Genomic DNA, 18,279 nt, shown 5'->3' on the forward strand with positions numbered 1-18,279 from the left:
TAATTATATAATTTTTAATTTTAATTATTTGAATATTTCTCTCTATTCCTACTTTTCATTTTTTAACCTTTTAATTTTTATTTTTATCAAACATCAATAAGAGAGAAAAGAAAAGAAAGAAAATATATTAAATAGGGATATTTTCATCCAATTATATTTTTTCCCTATTTCATCGCATGGAATGGCTAATAATAAGGGGAGGAAGAGGAATGGTTAAGCCTTTTTTTTTTTAGGGAACAGCCATTCTTGTAAAATGCAACTAAACAACGGAATAAAAATGTGAAAGTAATAAAGGGGGAATGGTATTATTTTTTATACAAAATTTATAATAAATTTTAAATTAAAAAAGACAAAGCCAAACAATTTATAAGCATACAGCTTTTCTTATGTATCCGTCTTTGAATTCTTGAATACGCAAAGCGCCAAGATATGAAGGAGTTTTACGCTTTGAAAACTGTAGCATACCAAGCAAGATTTGCGAAAGGATTTGTAAGTTGATCACATAAGCTAAACAATTTGCAGAAGTCTGGACCGCAAATGTTGTTTCGTGTTTACAGAAAAGGAAATTAATTGTCTGTTTTACTTTTTACAGTTTTACTTTACTCCTTACAGGGTAAAAGAATAAAAAGTGACAGGTGTCAAGTGCACAGCAGGCACAGCAAGTGGGTGAATGTAGGCAGTAGCAGCAGCAAGGGAAATCGTAAAAATGCGGATTCGTTTTTGGCTCCACAAAATTTCAGGTTTTGCCGCGATGCAAATGGCATGGTAAAAGAAAAAGGAAAAAACAAATCCCGCTCTCCCCCAAAATTATTTTTTTGTTGCCCGCTCGTTCCTCCCCCTTCTTCTCCCCTCACCTCCCTCCCGCGCCCTAGGAAAAGTTTTGCTTATCTCAAATTTGCCCCCCAAATTCCCCAATTCCAATCTCTCTCTCTCTCCCCCCGCCCCCAAAAAAGTCAAAACATCAAAGACGTGTTTTTTTTGGTTGCACAGAGCTGCTCTCTTACTCTTTACTCTACTCTTTCTACTCTCTCGATCTTCTAGGGTTCCCTTCAATTTTAGGGTTTAGGGAAAAAAAACTGACTTTTGCTGTTTGATTGGTGGTTTCTATGGCGACGGAAACCCTAGAAGAGAAGAAACCAGAGGAGGAGGAGGAGGAGGCTGCTCCAGTTAACGCTAAAGAGGAGGTTAAGGAAGACAAAGAGAAAGAGGAAGAAAAAGAGGAGGAAAGCAAGGAGGTTTTCGACAAACAAGTTTCTCGGGAAAGGGAGGAAAAGAAGGAACTTGACGACCAAGAGGGAGAAAAAGAGGAGGAAAAAGAGGAAGAGAAAAAAGAGGAGAAAGAAGAGAAAGCTGAGGAGACTAAGGAGGAAGAAGTGAAGGAAGAGGAAGGGAGTAAGAAATCGAAAGGGAGTAGTCGAAAGCGAAGCTCCAGGAAGGAGCCAACTGAGTCTAAGAAACCGAGTCGACAATCGTCTGAAAACAAGAAAGCGAGTCAGGAATCGGCCGAGAAGAAAGGGCCTGTGACGCCGAGTAGCGATAGGCCTACGAGGGAAAGGAAAGTGGTGGAGAGATATTCAGCTCCTTCCGTTGCCAGGTCTTCATCTGGCAAACCTTTGTCAATTGAAAAGGTATTTTTTTTTTTTGGGTTAAGGTTTTATTAGTTGTTTTCTCCATTTTCTTGTTTCTGTGTTTTGAATTTTTTTAATTATGTGTTGCTTCAGGGTCGCGGTACACAGCTTAAAGATATTCCAAATGGTAAGGATTTTTTTTCTATCTTAAATGTTTTTATTAAGGTTCATGGAATTTGATAGTGCTTGTATTCTTTATTCAATTATGGATGACTTGTAATGTAATATAGTCAAGGTGATAAATATAGTACAACTTGGAACTTGGTTAAATTCAGTACTTTACACCATTTGTGGGGTATACGTTTTGTTGGATGCTATAAGCAATTTAACACTCGGTTATACTTATTATGCATTGGAAAGATCAGTCTCCATAAAGTCTCTCAATGCTAATGTGAATAATAGCATTCTTGCCAGTACTAAAACTACAGTTACACTGTTGCTATGTGCAATTTGGCCATTTTGACTGTCTTTGAGCTTGGATAAGTACTATTAGGAGATTGAAATGGAGGAAATGTTGGGTGAAATGCTGATCTTTTAAATTTTGTGAACATAAGATGGCTGTAAGGTTTTTGGAACTTTTATGATAGTGTGTTCCGTACTTGCTGATGATGCTTGCAATTATTTGTCTTTGTTCTTATTTTCTGGGTATCAGGAGTTGATGCCAATAATTTCGTTATGGATTGCAGTGCTTAGTTGGTGTTTTATACATGCTTGAATTGCTTGTGAAGGTAATAGAAAATATGGTAGTAGTTGAATATTTTAACATTTAGTTCTTGCTGCTTACCTCTTGCAGTTTTCATCTGATATTTGACCCTCAAGATTGTCTTGGAGGACAAACAGATTTTAGTCCTGTTGTTGTGATGGCATTTTATTTAATGTAGTCTTGTTTGTGTTTGTTCGACTTTATTGTTACTGCAGAGTCTGGCCTATTTTTTCTCTGATATTGTAAACTGTTTCAGTGGCTTTCAAGTTGTCGAAGAGAAAACCTGATGACAATCTGCAGATGCTTCATATGATACTTTTTGGAAAGAAAGCAAAGGTAGTCAAGTTATCTTGTCTTGTTGTTTCATGATTCTTTTTTATGTGCTAATTGTATACTTCTTTCAAAAAATTTTACAGCCTCACGGTTTGAAGAGAAACATTGGCCAATTTTCAGGTTTTGTTTGGGCTGAGAATGAGGTATTTTCTTTGATCTAATATTCATTTTTTTTTCTGCTGCTGACCTGGGTGGTTCTCTTATTGCATTTAGTAAAAGTAGGTTTAATTGAAGATGATGCTTGACTTTGTGTGTAAGCTATTATTCATTAAGTGAGACCTTCTTAATGCCCATTGTCTCATATTTTCAGCAGGAAAAACAAAAATCCAAAGTAAAGGAAAAACTTGACAAATGTGTTAAAGAAAAATTGGTTGATTTCTGTGATTTGCTGAATATTCCAATAACGAGGGCCACTGTAAAAAAGGTCAGTAAGAAATATATACTTGTAATGTTGTTTGAGTAGTAATTTGACTTGTTTATTTGGAAAATAACTCATTTGTTTTTTCAGGAGGAAGTCTCTGCCAAATTGTTGGAATTTCTGGAATCTCCCCATGCTACAACTGATGTTCTACTTGCTGACAAGGAACAGGTGCTATGTTATTTCATAGTCTTTTACATGTTATGGAATATTTGCCATGTTAACTGTCAGGGTGAGAGTGAACAGGATTCTTATTCATCTTGTTTCAGAAAGGTAAAAAGCGTAAAGCTACACCAAGTAAAAACATCAGTTCAGGGGAAGCATCAGATACATCAGCCAAGGTTTGTCTTCTTTGTTGGTGACCCATATTGATATTTATTTTTTTGTTGTCTACTTATTATACATCTTCATCATGGACTAGTACTTGTTTCTGAATGTATTGTACTGCAATTTTGTATTTTTAATTTTATTGATTCCATCTTATCTTTGTTAAAATTTGTTTATTGTGCATGATTTTTGCCTCCTCTTCAGTGTTTGAGTTAAATTCTTTTGATCAGTGTGATGTGGTTAATGTTGGTGTTTGTTAGCCATAACTACAAATGATTTATGCTTGGGGTGCTAAAGTGCTCTTCACACCTATAAGGTTCTTTATAGAATAGGCTAATGTGATATCATCAAACTGATCATTTGTTATTGCTATATTAAAGTTGATAAAATTGGTTGTGTTGTCAATTAGAATGAAGTTTCATAAGGGTCATTAATTGATTTAGGCTGATCAAAGTTGGTGCTCTCAAGACTTGAATTTGCATTCCAATTTAGTCTTTTTTATCTTGCCACTATTAGTGGTCCCTGTGTATGTATTGTCTATTTTTTATTTCTGTGTTTTGTATTATTAATGGAGTTGTGATAACCATTCTATATCATGTATTGATTTCTGATTTTGTCTGGTCATGGAGAATTTTTTCTGTGATTTATTCATGAAGTTTGTCAATGTGTCATTTTGGTTTTGTGCTCATTCCATGTTACCATGTTTTTGATTCTTCTGTATCCCATTTTATCCTGTTTAGAAAAAATTTTGGTGGTTTATTTGCAAGTTTAAGAGATTTTTTAATATAAATTTTTCCTTGAATATTTGTGGATTCAGTACAAAAGATGCCTTATTCATTCACATGATGTTTTGTGAGTTATCTTTAATGGATTGTGGTTCCTATGTGTTTTTGTTGGTACCCAGCAAGTGTTATCTTTGGCTTTTAGTTATTGTGATTAGTTTCTCTGTGGCATCTTTTTCTCCTGAATTTTATTATTTGTTAATGGTAATCTTTCTAAGGTTTGTGATCAGAATTTCACTTTGATAAGAATTAACTATGCTGATTGCACTTTGAGCATGATGTTGGCACTTGTAAGTGTCCAAGAGAAGCATGTTTAGTTTTTTCAAAGTTTTTTCTATGTTTGGAGGGTTACCACATGATACTGAACTCCATTGTTGTGTATGTGTCTGACATGGATACTTTAGGATAACTGATTAGTCACTGCAATTTGGGAAGCACGAAGATGGCATTTTCACATTATATCAGTTCTTTGTCATAAATTTTGGAACTACTTTGAAGAGAATACTGAAGCAGTTTACATGGCTTTCATAAAATTTGTTTGATTGATTTGTTCTTTCCTTTGTTTCTGTTTATCTTTAGAGTCATTGTCAATGTCCTTGTTTTTGAAAATGGACATTCAATTAGAATGGAAGGAGTATTTGTTTTGCTTTTAGAAACTTTGTGCTGTTTGGAAATTGAACCTTCATTTTGGAATGGAAGGTTTGCTTGTAGAAACTTTTAAGAAATCATAATGCAAGTAGAAATAATGACCAAATAAGGGTTTAGTTTGTTGTTGCATGTATGCATTTGCTACAGCCAAACAGTTTGAGGTTTATATCCCATTGGTCTTTCCACTGTCCAAGTTCCCAACCTGTGTTGTTCATAAATGTAGTTTTAGTAAGTTCTTAATTTGGTTTTTGTTGGGGGAATATTGATTGCAGTCTCACATATCTGTCTAAAATAAGGATGTGTTGATAATGTGGATGGCAACTGCAGTGTGAGAGAATGATAACTTTTCTCTCCAATATGTCTGTTTCCTTGTATCTATCCATGTTTAATCTGTATGACATTTTTGGTGGCTGAGAGTGCTTAATGGTTGAGTTGTTATTTGGTTTCCAATTTCGCTCTACAGAAGCGAAGAACAAGCCAAGGTGGGGAAAAGCGTAAGCGTTCACCCAAAGCTGAGGAAGAAGATGAGGATGATGATAAAGTTGAATCCCTTGACACTAAGGGTGATTCTCATGAAGACAATGCTGACATTATACCAAAAGAAGAGAGTGATGATGAAGATACTAAATCAGAGGAAGAAGATGAACCCAAGAAGTCAAGCAACAAAAGCACTTCAAAAAAGATTGCAAAGGAGAGTCCAGAATCAAAAGGCAAGGATAAATCTACATCTGGAAGGAAGGTAACACCTGCAAAATCTGTGAAAAGTCCTTCAAAACCTAGCAAAAGATCTTCTGGATCAACTTCAAAACAAGTTTCTAGTGATGTTGATGGGACTTCGGGCTCCAAATCAAAGGGTTCTGTGTCAAAAAAACAGAAAGTTGAAAAGGAAAGCTTGAAGGATGGAAGCTTTTCCACCAAGGACAAGGTTGCTGGCAAGAGGGAAACAAACAAGTCACCTGCAAAGGTTTCTGCCAAGACTCAAGGTAGATTTCTCTATCTATGCTATTGTTGTGCATGTCTACTCAAGCTTGTTTGGAAGATGTCTCTCAGATTTGGATTTGTTTGTGTGGATACCATAAAAAGAGTTTCTAGGCTAGGCATATTTTATGTGGTTTTGTGTTATTGATTTTGATGCTCACGTGTTGAGTATTTGCTATTACAGGTAGAGGCAAAAGTTCCAAGAAGCCTAAAGCAGAGCCTACCAGAGAAGAGATTCATGATGTAGTGGTAGATATTCTAAAAGAAGTGGACTTCAACACTGTAAGTACTGTCTTTTTTTCCATATGTTGGAGATGGAAATGATTAAAATGAATACTAGAGTGCTAAAATTTTTCCTGTTTGTGATGCAGGCAACATTATCTGATATTCTTCGGCAACTTGGTATGATTACCTCTAGTTATTTAGGTTAGAATATTTGATATTTAGATTTGACTAATTGTGAGATTTGGTTTATGTCAGGTGCGCACTTTGATCTGGATTTGATGCACAGGAAAGCTGAGGTGAAGGATATTATTACTGATGTGATAAATAACATGTCTGATGAGGATGAGGAAGGGGAGGAAAGTGAGGAGAATGCTGATACAGGTGGAGAAGCTGGTAAAGATGGGGATGGGGATGATGATGATTAGTTCACTTAAGGGATCATATGATCATGTAGAACATGTGAGATATGTGCAGCCATCGGTAATTTATCTCCCCCTGTGGGATTTCATTTGTAATTCGCAGAAATTATAAATTGGAGTAGTCATTTTAGATGTTCAATAGGTGGGATTGTACCATATGAGTTAGTGACTCTTTTGTAGTACCTTGTTGCTGGCCTGGCCTGGCCTCAATTTACATTTTTTTAGTTTTTTGTTTTCTGGCGTCGTCCCCCTTTCTAGGTTTATTTTTTTGTTGAAATATTTTTAAGCTGTATTTAACTGTTTAGTTAGAATTGACCAGTGAATGCTTTTCTTGTAGTAAATTTGGTGCAGTTTACAAGATTTGTCAGACTTTTTGGATGAATCAGTTTTGTTTTAATCAGAAATAAGTGCAAGCATAAAAACTTACGTTCTTCCTCCACCCAGATGCCATGGCATTTTTAAGAGGAACGGAGCATTGATCCACTGCGACTCATCCAAGCATTGATGATCTAAATTTATTCCTCGTATATCATGATCAATCGTCCATGGTAACTCAGAGCAAGGGTAGCCTTTTCTCATAACTCTTACTACAATTCCTAATGGAGGATCTCCACTTTCACTAGCTGCATTTTGGCGGGGAAAAATACAAGCAGTGCAATCTATTCCCCAAATTGGCATTCTTTAGTGGAAATCGAATCCTTCCAACTCTTCTCTAATTTCAGTTCAAGTAGTGACAAAGAGAGGATTGTAGCATAAAATTCTGCAGCAGCAATTGAATGGTGTCATGTTGATAACCAATAAGAGTAACGCCAATTTGACAAGGAACGGAAAAAGCTGTGTCATCTCCAGCAGCCGGCAGCTCAGGACAAAAGATTGAAGCAACAGATTTAGCTATAAGAAAGATCTCATGTTTGCTGTTGCCTATTAAGAGATGTACAGTGATTTATCATATATGCTTGGAGATTTAGTTATGATGCTGGAATAGGCCCCGTAGGGTATATGCCTTTTACAAAATTATGTCACAATTGTTGATGCATGTCGGTTGTGAGATTCTGTGTTGGCGATTTCGTCCGAACAAGCCGTTTGAAAGGTCATTAAAATTAATGGAGGCAGTTTTATTAGAGACTGAACTTGTGCATTGCATGTCTGCATTGTCTCACCTGTTCGTCCCTGCAAAGCTTACTCTTCTGTGCTCCTTATCTGTTTGGCGAGAGGACAGAGTCTTTCTGAATGATATCATTTTTAATTCCTCCTCAATTTGATACCCGAAGTTGGCAGTCTAATTTGGTGCGATCAGAATATATACTTAAATCTAATTAAGATTTCCAGGTTTCTCCTAGTGAACATTAATTGTTTTTTAGTAAAAGTTTGCTTGCTGCAATTTAAGGATTGAATTTTCTTGAGAGGTATGCACCGTAGTCCTTTTGACTTGGCCTTTACTGTTTAAAAAATACTTGTTAAACAGGAGAAGATTTTGATTAAAGACTATGAAACTTTTCTACTTAAAAGTTCTGATTGAAGTATTTGAACTAACAAGCATTTAAAATTTGTTTCCAGTATTAGATTAATGGATTCTATGCAATGCAAGCAAATCCAAAGGATAAGCGTCACATAAAGTTCTGTTTCTTGCAAGCTAGAACATCAACATTCCCCACATGCCATTTCTTGACAAGCAGATGCAAAGATATAACCTTCTGATGTTGCTTGCCCCCCGCTAAGATTATTCATGACTTTGATTAAATCGGTGCATTTGTTTTTGAAACTTTATTATATGGGAAAGGCTATTCATCAAGGAACCATGCATTATTGATGATTTTGGAAGGGCGGCTTGGGCAAAGGATGGAGGTTTTCGTGTGTTATGGTTTATTGGCTATAATACGCACTGAAATCCCATAGTCTGATCATGATCATAACACGTATCTCTTGATTTGCAATAACGTATAGAGTCGAGCAGGAAATTAAGGAAACCGGCATGTGATTTTCACTCTTAAATTTTAGTTAGATCAAGATGTAAATTCAGTGATAAAATTTCATCAAGTGACCTACTAATGGAAGCCAACAAAACCAACCAACCCCGTGGTCTCTCTTCCCTCTCACGCCAGACTTCCTGGCTGGTAATGTTTTGGTGTATGGACCAGTGGCCTACCACATCTCAAATGTCTTTAGTTCAGTCTGTAAAAAAGTTCCATGTCCAAAATGGAATCCAGGGATATGTAGATCTTTCTGTCTTTCTCTCTTTTAATGAGTTTCTTCAATTCTAGGGACTTGACTCGTATGAACCATTTCTCCACTGCCATTAGCAACTGTCCCTTTCATATCGTAAGACTTTGTCAACATTGTCTGCTCACGCTTTTCCTATATAACTTCCACTGCAAAGCAAAGGAACATGCAAATATCAGTTGCATTGCTGCTTCATAGTCCTTAATTTCGGTTCTCAGGTATGTTTTCAGTAATTAATTTGATTCTAACTCAATATATCAACTAAATTGCTCATGGTCTGTTTGTTGTGTGATTTCTGTCATACACTCAAGAAGCTTTTTAAGCCATTCATGTCCCACTTGATTGCAAGCAACGATACAACTAGAAGGGCAACTTGTGACAGTTCTTTTTATTATTTTTTGCTTAACTTTTATGACAACGTCAGCTTTCTTTCAGTTGTGATTAGGTTTGGTTTCTGAGGAGCATATTCAAATGGCGGATGTTAGCGATGGTACCTTTGAATTTAGCGTTAAGCAAGGAGAACCAAGTCGGGTTCTTCCAGCAGAAGAGAGAGAGAAGGGTCTCTACTACCTCTCAAACCTTGACCAAAACATTGCAGTGATCGTTCGTACTGTTTACTTCTTTAGGTCGGAGTCCAGAGGAAATGAGGATGCTGTGGAAGTAGTAAAGAATGGGTTGTCAAAGATCCTTGTTTACCATTATCCACTTGCTGGGCGACTAACAATCAGCTCGGAAGGAAAGCTCATAGTGGACTGCACTGAGGAGGGCGCTGTCTTCGTTGAGGCTGAAGCTAATTGTGGGCTAGAGGACATTGGAGACATAACAAAGCCTGATCCTGTTACTCTTGGAAAGTTGGTTTATGAGATTCCTGGTGCTCAAAATTTACTTGAGATACCTCTTTTGGTGATTCAGGTTTGAAAATTCCATGACTCTTCTGTTTGTTGTCTATCTTGCATGTCCAAGTGATCCTTCGGTTTGGTATGTAAAACTTATTAATTTTAATAGTGATGTGTGCTGTACTTTGTCTCATCTGAAGTGCCTTTAAGTATTTGGGAGAAGTAGGGAAAAGAAGAGGGACAGAGACAGAAGCTGATCGATTGAATAGTACTTTCAACATCCATTTGGTCCTGGGCTCTTTTGTCTTAAGTAGTTGTTGAAAGTATCTTATTTTTGAGTTATTTATTTATTTTTTTATTGTAGCACCATTTGAGTTAAGACCAAGTGCTCCTCTTTGAGTTCTTTTAATTGCATGCTTTGTTTTTTTTTTTTTTTATATTACTCCCTTCCTGCGTTCTCTAGACTATATAAAAGCTAGTGCTATTTGAACTTTTATATCCTTCTTTTTCCGAATAAAACCGGTTCCATTCTTTCAAGAAAAGTAAGTGATCATACTTTTGCCTATCCAGGTGACTAAATTCAAGTGTGGAGGATTTGCTCTTGGGCTGAGCATGAACCATTGTATGCTGGATGGAATTAGTGCTATGGAATTCGTGAACGGGTGGGGTGAAGTTGCCGGAGGCTTGCCCTTAAAGATCCCTCCATTTTTAGATAGAGGCATACTGAAAGCCCGCATCCCACCTAAAATAGAATTTTCACACCACGAATTTGATGAGATTGAAGATATATCAAACACAAGCAAGCTCTATGAAGAAGAAGAAATGCTCTATAGGTCATTCCTTTTTGACCCAGAAAAGCACAGACAGCTCAAGGAAAAAGCCACGGAAGATGGAGTTGTATCCCAGTGCACAACATTTGAAGTCCTAGCAGGCTTTGCCTGGAGAGCTCGGTGCCAAGCATTAAACTTGCTGCCCGAGCAACTGACTAAGCTCCTCTTTGCTGTTGATGGACGGAAAAGATTTATCCCTCCATTACCTCAAGGCTACGCTGGTAACGGGATTGTGTTAACGAACTCAATAGTTACTGCTGGCGAGTTAATTGAGAAGCCGTTGTCCTTCGCGGTGGGATTAATTCAACAGGCGGTTGGATTGGCTACAGACAGCTATATGCGATCGGCCATTGACTATTTTGAAGTAACAAGAGCAAGGCCTTCTTTGGCTGGAACTGTTCTGCTTACAAGTTGGGCCAAGCTATCTTTCCACACAATAGACTTTGGGTGGGGAGACACTATTTCTTCGGGCCCAGTAGCTTTGCCAGAAAAGCCAGTTATTCTTTTCCTGCCTCATCAGAAAGTTAAGAAAAGCATTAATTTGCTTTTGGGATTGCCAGCTTCTGCAATGAATATCTTTGAAGAACTAATGCAGATTTAAGCAGTCAGAGGATTTGTTCTGTCGAGTACAGCTAAGACATATTTTCCAGGTTCTTTTGTTGATGCTTTGACTTAATGTCTGGGGAATTTAGTGTTGGTGAAGAAGCAAGTACCATAATAGTTCATTTCCTAACTGGAGGATGGATTATGCTGCTACGAACATTAAGACCATGAGGCTGCAACTCTGTGTCCAGATGTATACTTGCATTCGTTTCTAAGGCCTTATGCCAGTAGTGTTCCTAAATTCAAGAACAAAAATAACCTCAGATCAGCTAGAGTCTGAGTCATATAGGTTATGTGCTGTGCGGTTCTTAGTTAAATGGGCGTCTGTATTGTTTCTTTCAGTCATGTTCGCATATCGAAAGTAAGAATTAATACCATATTGGAATAATTAGAGAGCCTGAAGAGGCCCTTCGACATAAAAACTTAATGGTGTCAAAGAAAATTAGCTTTGTGATTGAACTATGAGAAAATGCAGTCTCTAGGAGCATATATTTTCTCCAATTGCCTTATTTCCAATCAGGCGATAAAAAAAAAAAAGAAGAAATAAATTTGCACATAAAAAATGCCTAATCATTTAAGCATACATATGCTCATGTGACCTGAAGGTAAAAATAATATTGAAAGCGAATGTTTGAAGTCTTAAACCTCACACTTCTCATTGGGATCGATCAATTAATCCTTTTCAAACACCTTTTCCTCTATCCATAAACTCTGCAAGATATCAATCATTGAGCCAGGTGGGTACCAAGATATTAATAATTGCCATGAAAAATCAAACTCGCCTTTTCTCCTTTTCTTACACAGAAAAGAAGGCAATCCCATAAATTAAATGAACTTATTGGTGATGTAATAGATATCTCCAATCTTCATCATTTTGCAGGAGGAGAAATGTGGATTGCAACACATTCAGTAGCCGCAAAGGGACAAGGCCATCAGCCATAAAAGTTGAAAAAACATATCAGTTACAAGGAGGGTACAGAGCGGGCAAAACCCACCTTCTTGGATTTGATTTTACTGCTAACTAATGCGAACTGCTTATAAAAGCTGTATTCAAAGGCTGAGAAGGACCTGCAACTGCTAGGTGTCAGTGTCATATTTACATTAACCAGTTCTATGTGATCCCGCCATGATCAGGCCAACCGCGTTCAATCATGGCAGAAGACGGATATTCCTTATTTTCTTCGACTCAACTAATTGCACTATACCCAACTAATATTAATAATATTTTATTTTCCCATATTTTTTTGATGTTTTTCTATGCTATTTTATTTAAAAAAAATTATAAAATTTTGACAATTTTGCTATATACTAGTGAATATTAAATAAATTAATTTTGTAAATACAAAACACAATCAATCATTGGATATCATTATATTCTTAGAATTTATCTTCTGTAATTTTTTTGTATATTATTAATGGGGTGAGTAAAATCTTAAGATGATACTATATATACATGTTTTGAAATCATTTTATTACTCTATGTGTTTTGTGTAATTTTATATTAATAATGACTGTTACAAGTGAAACATTAAGAGAATTGACTTTTGATTTTATAAAATTAAATTAGTTTAGTGGTGATAATTTTCAAAGATGACGGAAGAAAAAGAACTTCTCATCCTTAAATTTAAAAGTTATTAATGTCATAAATACTTTTAATAAAAAAAATGAACTAATGTTACGATTAAGTAACACGTAAAAATAAGATAATGAAAACTACATATGCAAGGCCTGCAAGGGTCACTTTTGAAAAGATCCACACTTGAAGCACGTAACCTCCCCTTTTGAATAGAACTTACATTTAGTCTCAACCTCGATCACCACTCGTTCCTAATCTTCCCTTGCATTACTGCCCATGGCCATCGCTAACATTATTGTCCTTGTTTTTAAACTCTTTCGAGTAGAAAGAAGTTTTGGCATCCTATAAGGAAGTCCAAGTTTTCCTATACAATACAATGAAAACCAGGACTGGCCTTTGGCTAAGGCACCCAAGTAAGTGCCCTGGGTCTCAAATTTGAAAAAACCTCATATTTTTATGATAATAATATAATTAATTATATTAAAAATATATAAAAATTATAATAATTAGTAAAATATTTATTTATTTATTCTGTGATATTTAATAAATAATTTGAAAAGAAAAAACCTCATATTTTTATGAATTAATTATCTCATTTTCTATTCAAAATATATAAAAGTAAAAAATAATTAATAAAATAACATATTCTCTCATTTCTTTAATTATGTATCTAATAAATCTTAAATATTTTATCACTTTTTAATTATTTTTTTTTAATTTTTAATATCTACTTTTGAATTTTTTCCCATCATTTGTTATTTTTTTTAATTTCATATTTTCTCTAAAGAATATACATGAATTTTATCATGCTGTTATCTTAATAGAGCTATGAGCTTAATTTACGATTTGTAATAAGTATTTAACAATTAGGACTATTGTTTTAATCTTTATAGGTTTTTTCACTTTAATTTAGAGTTTATATTATATTATTATGTTGTCTTTATTTTATACAATAGTTAATTTATTTGAATTAAAAATTTTGATTGTTGATTTTATATTAACTATTTAAAAAATATAAAATAATTATAATAATTAAATATTTTAATATTTTATAATAAATATTTGAATATATCAAATCAAAAATATGAATTTGATTATTCAAAGTTTAAAATTTTTTCTTTCTTAATTTAAATAAAAAAGTCTGATTTAAATATTTTATTTTAAAATTTTGAAATTATTGAGCCGCCTTGATGACAACAAAGAGTTCATATAAAAGTGACAAAAAAACACGAGTAAAATAGCTTGATCTTCATTCTCAATATTCCTCAAATTTAAAATGACTTTATTCAACTTAATTAAAATGGTCTTTCGCAGATGTATCTTTTATTCATTTGAAACCTATATACGCTCTGCTTTAGATAAAGCCGATTAGGGAAGGATTTGGTCAAACAAATATCTTCCAGCTTTTTCCATAAGCCATGGTGAGTCGTTTCACCCACTGCCTCCCGAAGAACCTCTTCTGATAGACGCAGCTACATCGCCGGCCGCTTACTTTTGCCTTTTAAACACATACATCAGTTCTTGGTGTAGAAAAATCACTCCCATATTCACACGCCAAAGGCTAAAATCATTTTTGCCATCGAAATTCTTGACATCAGCCTGCCTTTATCGTCACTCCCGCCGCCAAACTCTTGCGGCCACCAGCATTATTGAAAGCGATGACGAACAACAAAACTACGTGCTTTTGAAAAAGTTTGCTCTGATGTCAATTTGTTGTGGTTTAATCCTTAATCCAAACCACTTACTTGTTGTGGAAGACGATCAAAGTAATCAACTTACAAATTGGTATTGACCAACACGAAACATCAACTGATCAAAAAACACAAAATAAGAAAGAAACTGTGAAAAGAGACTACAAAAGCAATCCCCTTTAACATAATCCTACCCGTTTTGCGTTTCTTCTTCCTCCTTCTGGTTCTTCTTCTTCTAGCTTGAAGTTGGCAAAGGATTGGAAAACTTGCTGGGTTTTTGTCTGGGTGGATTTAAAATGCGGGCTCTAGGCGGTATTCTGAAATGGTCATGTTATGGACTGGACAGCTCATTGGTTTTTGTGCTTCATGCCATGTGGTTGGTGGGTGCTTGCGAAGCCATGTCTGATGAACACAGGCAGGGGATATGTAATAAGTAGGATTGATAATGTGAAGGAGGGGTTGTTTGCTGGTAATGTTTTGTAATTAATTTTCAGTAATGATAGTTATCTGGATGCCTTTATAAAAACATATATATTAGATTGACTAAGAATTAAACCTGATGGAATTTTAACATATACTATGTATTATGGAATGTGATAATATTAAGCTATTTAATAGTGTTTTAAAATATATGAAATTATAATAAGAAATAAAGATAAAATCTATAAGATTAAAAATTAATTTAAAAATGATGATATCATATTACAATTTACAAATAAAAAAACATATAAGTATATTAAATTTACATTTTTATACATAATTTTAAAAATTAACATTACATTCATGACTTGTGAACTAAATTTTTTAATATTTTTTTAATAAATCAAACGTTGTAATATTATCTTTTTAATTATTACATTCGTGATTATATTATAAGATATCAAAAATCACCTTTCAGTGTATTTTGTTCTCTTTTGCATTGGTGTAAAAACTACAAAATATCGCCCATAAAGACTAAAAACTTGGTCTCAGCAGTCGCCGCCAGCACAAATTTCTGTTGAAGTATTTTTCATGCATTTCGCTGAATTCAGAAAATTTGTCCTGTTCGTGGAGTAAATGTGTTGCTCGCAACATCTGTTTGTGCGGAAAACCTTAAGAAGGGTTTTGATATTTAATACCTCCCTGACAACCTAGTGACCAAATATCTTGACCCAACCGTAGTAGGAAGCATTCAATTTGCGCACAACTTTTTTCCCGGACTTTTCCCACACAAATAATCTTCATGAGAGATTAAAGCCAATAAATTCCTTGTTAATTATGACATTGAAGTGGAAATTACAAGCGAAAAAGACAAAGTTGTGGTTTCTGAAGTAACCATAGCTGGTGGATAATGGGCCAATCAAAGACAGCTGACCAACACTTTCGACTTATCAATTCATCTCCAAGCGATGCTATCTAGACAGACAGTATTCGCACCATCTTCTCCTTAAGTGGTTAAAGGGTGAGACGTAGCCCTATAGTCAGGTGGGTTTTCTCGCATGTCAGGATGACAAGAGATGTCATCTTGAAGCGTAAACTACATGCTGTTTGCCCTTAAAATAAATTCGGGCCGCTCAGCTTTTGGCAAGTTATGGCTTGCCAAATACACAAGTCATAACCATGAGAAGAGAATCTCTCTCCCAGTTGCCTGTCCTTTCAATTTTGTCAAGGCTTATGGGCATGACTTTTGCCTACCAAATGAACTCTCTTCTCACAAATCCCTAGTATGGAATTGGTTAATTATCATGACATCCAACCCCAGCAAACGGTTGCGGCTATATTTGATTTAATTTTCCTTCTTCCAATAGGAAAAAACCATTGATTTTTATCATTTCTTGTTTTCTATTACCTTGTTTAAACCCAAAATAACATCTCATTGTTCCCATGTCCAAACAATCAAAGCAAAGATTTCTGCTCTTTTGACAGTTAGTTAAGGAAGGAGTACTGGAGTTTAGGACTTTCGGTTTTTAAAAAGGAGATGCTTTTTTTTTTTTTCTCTAGGTCATAATGCCTTAACCATCAAATTGACTTCCTTAAGGTACATATAGCGAGCCGTAAATAATGGCTCACCTATTTTTCTAGTTGAGTCGTGATTTATTTTAATTCGATTGCTTCTCTGTTTGCTAAATTTAATTAAGGTCTGAAAGCATTGTTAGTTGCTTGTAAGTTTATTTACATTGGCCGGTGCAAAAATAGCTTATTCATGAAACAAAAATCGTTGTTCTATAATTAAAAAAAGATTAATTACATATTTGATATTCAAATTACAACGAAATTATCAATTGATATCTAGAAAAAAAAAATCACAATAAGATATTTCAAGTTTTATTTCGTGAAGCAAATCACAAGTTTTATTAACTTTGTTATTAGAAAAAGTGACATGTTCAAAATCATTAATGAAAACGTATCAACTATCTTATAAATGTCACATCTATTGTCATTTGTTTAAAAAATGTCAATTATGTTTTTTATTTTTGATTTTTGAGAAAAGATTTTTTTTTAAAAGTTAATAAGAAAGAAATATAGAAGAGTAAAAAAAGAGAGAGAAAGAAAGGAGGGGAGAGGGGAAGGGAAGGGGGTCGACTCCAGGCAAATCTCAAGCCAGATCGACACCATCCAACTCCCTTCCCTCTCTCTCCCTTCTTCTCTTTCCCTTTACTTTATTTCCTACTCTCTCTCTTTTTTAAAATTTTTTTTATGAGTTATTTAGGATTTTTTCTTGAATTTTTAGGGATTTTTATCATTCAAAAATTAAAAATTTTAAAAATAAAAAATGAAATGGTATTTTTTTAGACCCATGGCGCATTATGATTCGGTGTTTTTAGACATTTCATTCATTTGATTAATAGAAGAAGTAAAATGTGTAACATATTTGATGGAATAAAGGTCGAAGTATCTAATTGTAATTTTATTTACCTGTTAAATAGAAAATTTCAATATAATTGAGTATCAAATATGTCAACAATCCTTTGCAATTTTATCGATTTTCCCAGATATTGTTCAGTTTACCTGGTTAATTGAGCTACAGAATGAGTCGATTACGAAGGGCCTAATGCACTTAAAAGGAAATGCCCGAGTGCCACTTCTGATTCTCTTACAGAACACGAACGATTTGTTCAGGATGTAATCCAAGGTAAACAAGACATGGGAATCTCCCAACGAGACATGAAACGCCAAATTAACCTCCCTGACAACCTAGTTACCAAATATCTTGACTCACTTCTAGCCAAGAATCTCATAAAACAAGTCAAAACCAATCAAAACCGTAGCAGGAAGCATTTTATCTCTGCGGGGTTTGAGCCTTGGATTTGAAGTAACTGGTGGGGCGTGGTATGCAGAAGGAAGCCTTGATACGGAGTATGTAAACGTTTTGAAAGAGCAACGTTGGAGGAAGATCTATGGTTTTGAAGGTTGCTACTTTGGAAAGGGTCACGGATGCTATTGAGAGGAGTAACCTTTCGCAAATTGAGTTGTCAAAACAGCAGATTGAAGAGATTATGAAGGCTTTGGTTTCGGATTATGAGGTTATGGAAACAGAAAAGTAGTGGAACAGTTTGCTTCGATTCCGGTTGGGAAAGTTTGTTATAAATGCATTGGTAAGAGAGGTTGTGGAGGGGAACAAAAGGTAGGAACTATTGCTTCCATTCCTTGTGGAGTTTGTCCACAGATAAGTCATTCTACACCTGATGGTATAATCTCTCCCGAAACCTGTGTTTATTACAAGAAATGTTCGGGTTTTTAGTTTGACTGTGTCCTTTTGCAAATTTTCTCATAAGATTTTGCTGAATTTGAGTGAAAGCCAAAATTTTGTCATCCATGAATATTATTTATAGTCTGACTTGAATATATTTTTCCAAAAAAAAAACCTTTTAAAAACATTTCAAAATGGTAAAAATTACTTGTGATTTCTTTTTTAGAAAAAAAATGGAAAAAGAGATGTTCCCTTAAAAAACTTATGTGGTTCTTATTCTTTACACCTAAAAAACATTTTTAAGTTTACCGCTTTTTCCTTTGTTTTTTTGTACCCTTAATATACTTTGCCTTTGCTTATAATCCAGTCAGCAATCCGCTATATTAAAACAT

General features: G+C 34.9%; 2 protein-coding genes and 1 pseudogene across 3 annotated transcripts; all 3 read left to right on the forward strand.

Annotated features, from left to right (window-relative positions):
* Positions 1 to 841: 841 nt before the first annotated feature.
* Positions 842 to 6,843, forward strand: LOC110417591 (DEK domain-containing chromatin-associated protein 1). 2 transcript variants are annotated; one of them, XM_021430020.2, is made up of 11 exons: positions 842 to 1,628; positions 1,722 to 1,755; positions 2,588 to 2,667; positions 2,748 to 2,807; positions 2,975 to 3,088; positions 3,173 to 3,253; positions 3,352 to 3,423; positions 5,303 to 5,822; positions 6,002 to 6,099; positions 6,189 to 6,219; positions 6,298 to 6,843. In XM_021430020.2, exons 1-11 carry the CDS (start codon positions 1,107 to 1,109, stop codon positions 6,465 to 6,467), a joined length of 1,782 nt encoding a protein of 593 aa, XP_021285695.1. In that variant the 5' UTR covers positions 842 to 1,106; the 3' UTR covers positions 6,468 to 6,843. The 2 variants fall into 2 exon arrangements, with proteins under 2 accessions (XP_021285695.1, XP_021285696.1); XM_021430021.2 differs by having other exon boundaries at positions 2,978 to 3,088.
* Positions 6,844 to 8,761: 1,918 nt separating this feature from the next.
* Positions 8,762 to 11,291, forward strand: LOC110417592 (omega-hydroxypalmitate O-feruloyl transferase-like). Its single transcript, XM_021430022.1, has 3 exons — positions 8,762 to 8,899; positions 9,117 to 9,593; positions 10,088 to 11,291. Exons 2-3 carry the CDS (start codon positions 9,153 to 9,155, stop codon positions 10,946 to 10,948), a joined length of 1,302 nt encoding a protein of 433 aa, XP_021285697.1. The 5' UTR covers positions 8,762 to 8,899; positions 9,117 to 9,152; the 3' UTR covers positions 10,949 to 11,291.
* Positions 11,292 to 14,513: 3,222 nt separating this feature from the next.
* On the forward strand, positions 14,514 to 17,938 carry LOC110417991 (uncharacterized; annotated as a pseudogene).
* Positions 17,939 to 18,279: the final 341 nt, after the last annotated feature.

Source organism: Theobroma umbraticum, unplaced genomic scaffold (assembly GCF_002168275.2).
Source record: "Theobroma umbraticum cultivar Fairchild unplaced genomic scaffold, ASM216827v3 scaffold_50.0, whole genome shotgun sequence".
Taxonomy (NCBI): domain Eukaryota; kingdom Viridiplantae; phylum Streptophyta; class Magnoliopsida; order Malvales; family Malvaceae; genus Theobroma; species Theobroma umbraticum.

Excerpts from the sequence above, each read along its gene's own strand:
- LOC110417591 (XM_021430020.2), top strand. The coding sequence starts at position 1,107 with ATGGCGACGGAAACCCTAGAAGAGAAGAAACCAGAGGAGGAGGAGGAG. Across the intron at positions 1,756-2,587 it reads GCTTAAAGATATTCCAAATG|TGGCTTTCAAGTTGTCGAAG; the intron begins GTAAGGATTTTT and ends AAACTGTTTCAG. Across the intron at positions 6,100-6,188 it reads AAGAAGTGGACTTCAACACT|GCAACATTATCTGATATTCT; the intron begins GTAAGTACTGTC and ends TTTGTGATGCAG.
- LOC110417592 (XM_021430022.1), top strand. The coding sequence starts at position 9,153 with ATGGCGGATGTTAGCGATGGTACCTTTGAATTTAGCGTTAAGCAAGGA. Across the intron at positions 9,594-10,087 it reads TACCTCTTTTGGTGATTCAG|GTGACTAAATTCAAGTGTGG; the intron begins GTTTGAAAATTC and ends TTGCCTATCCAG.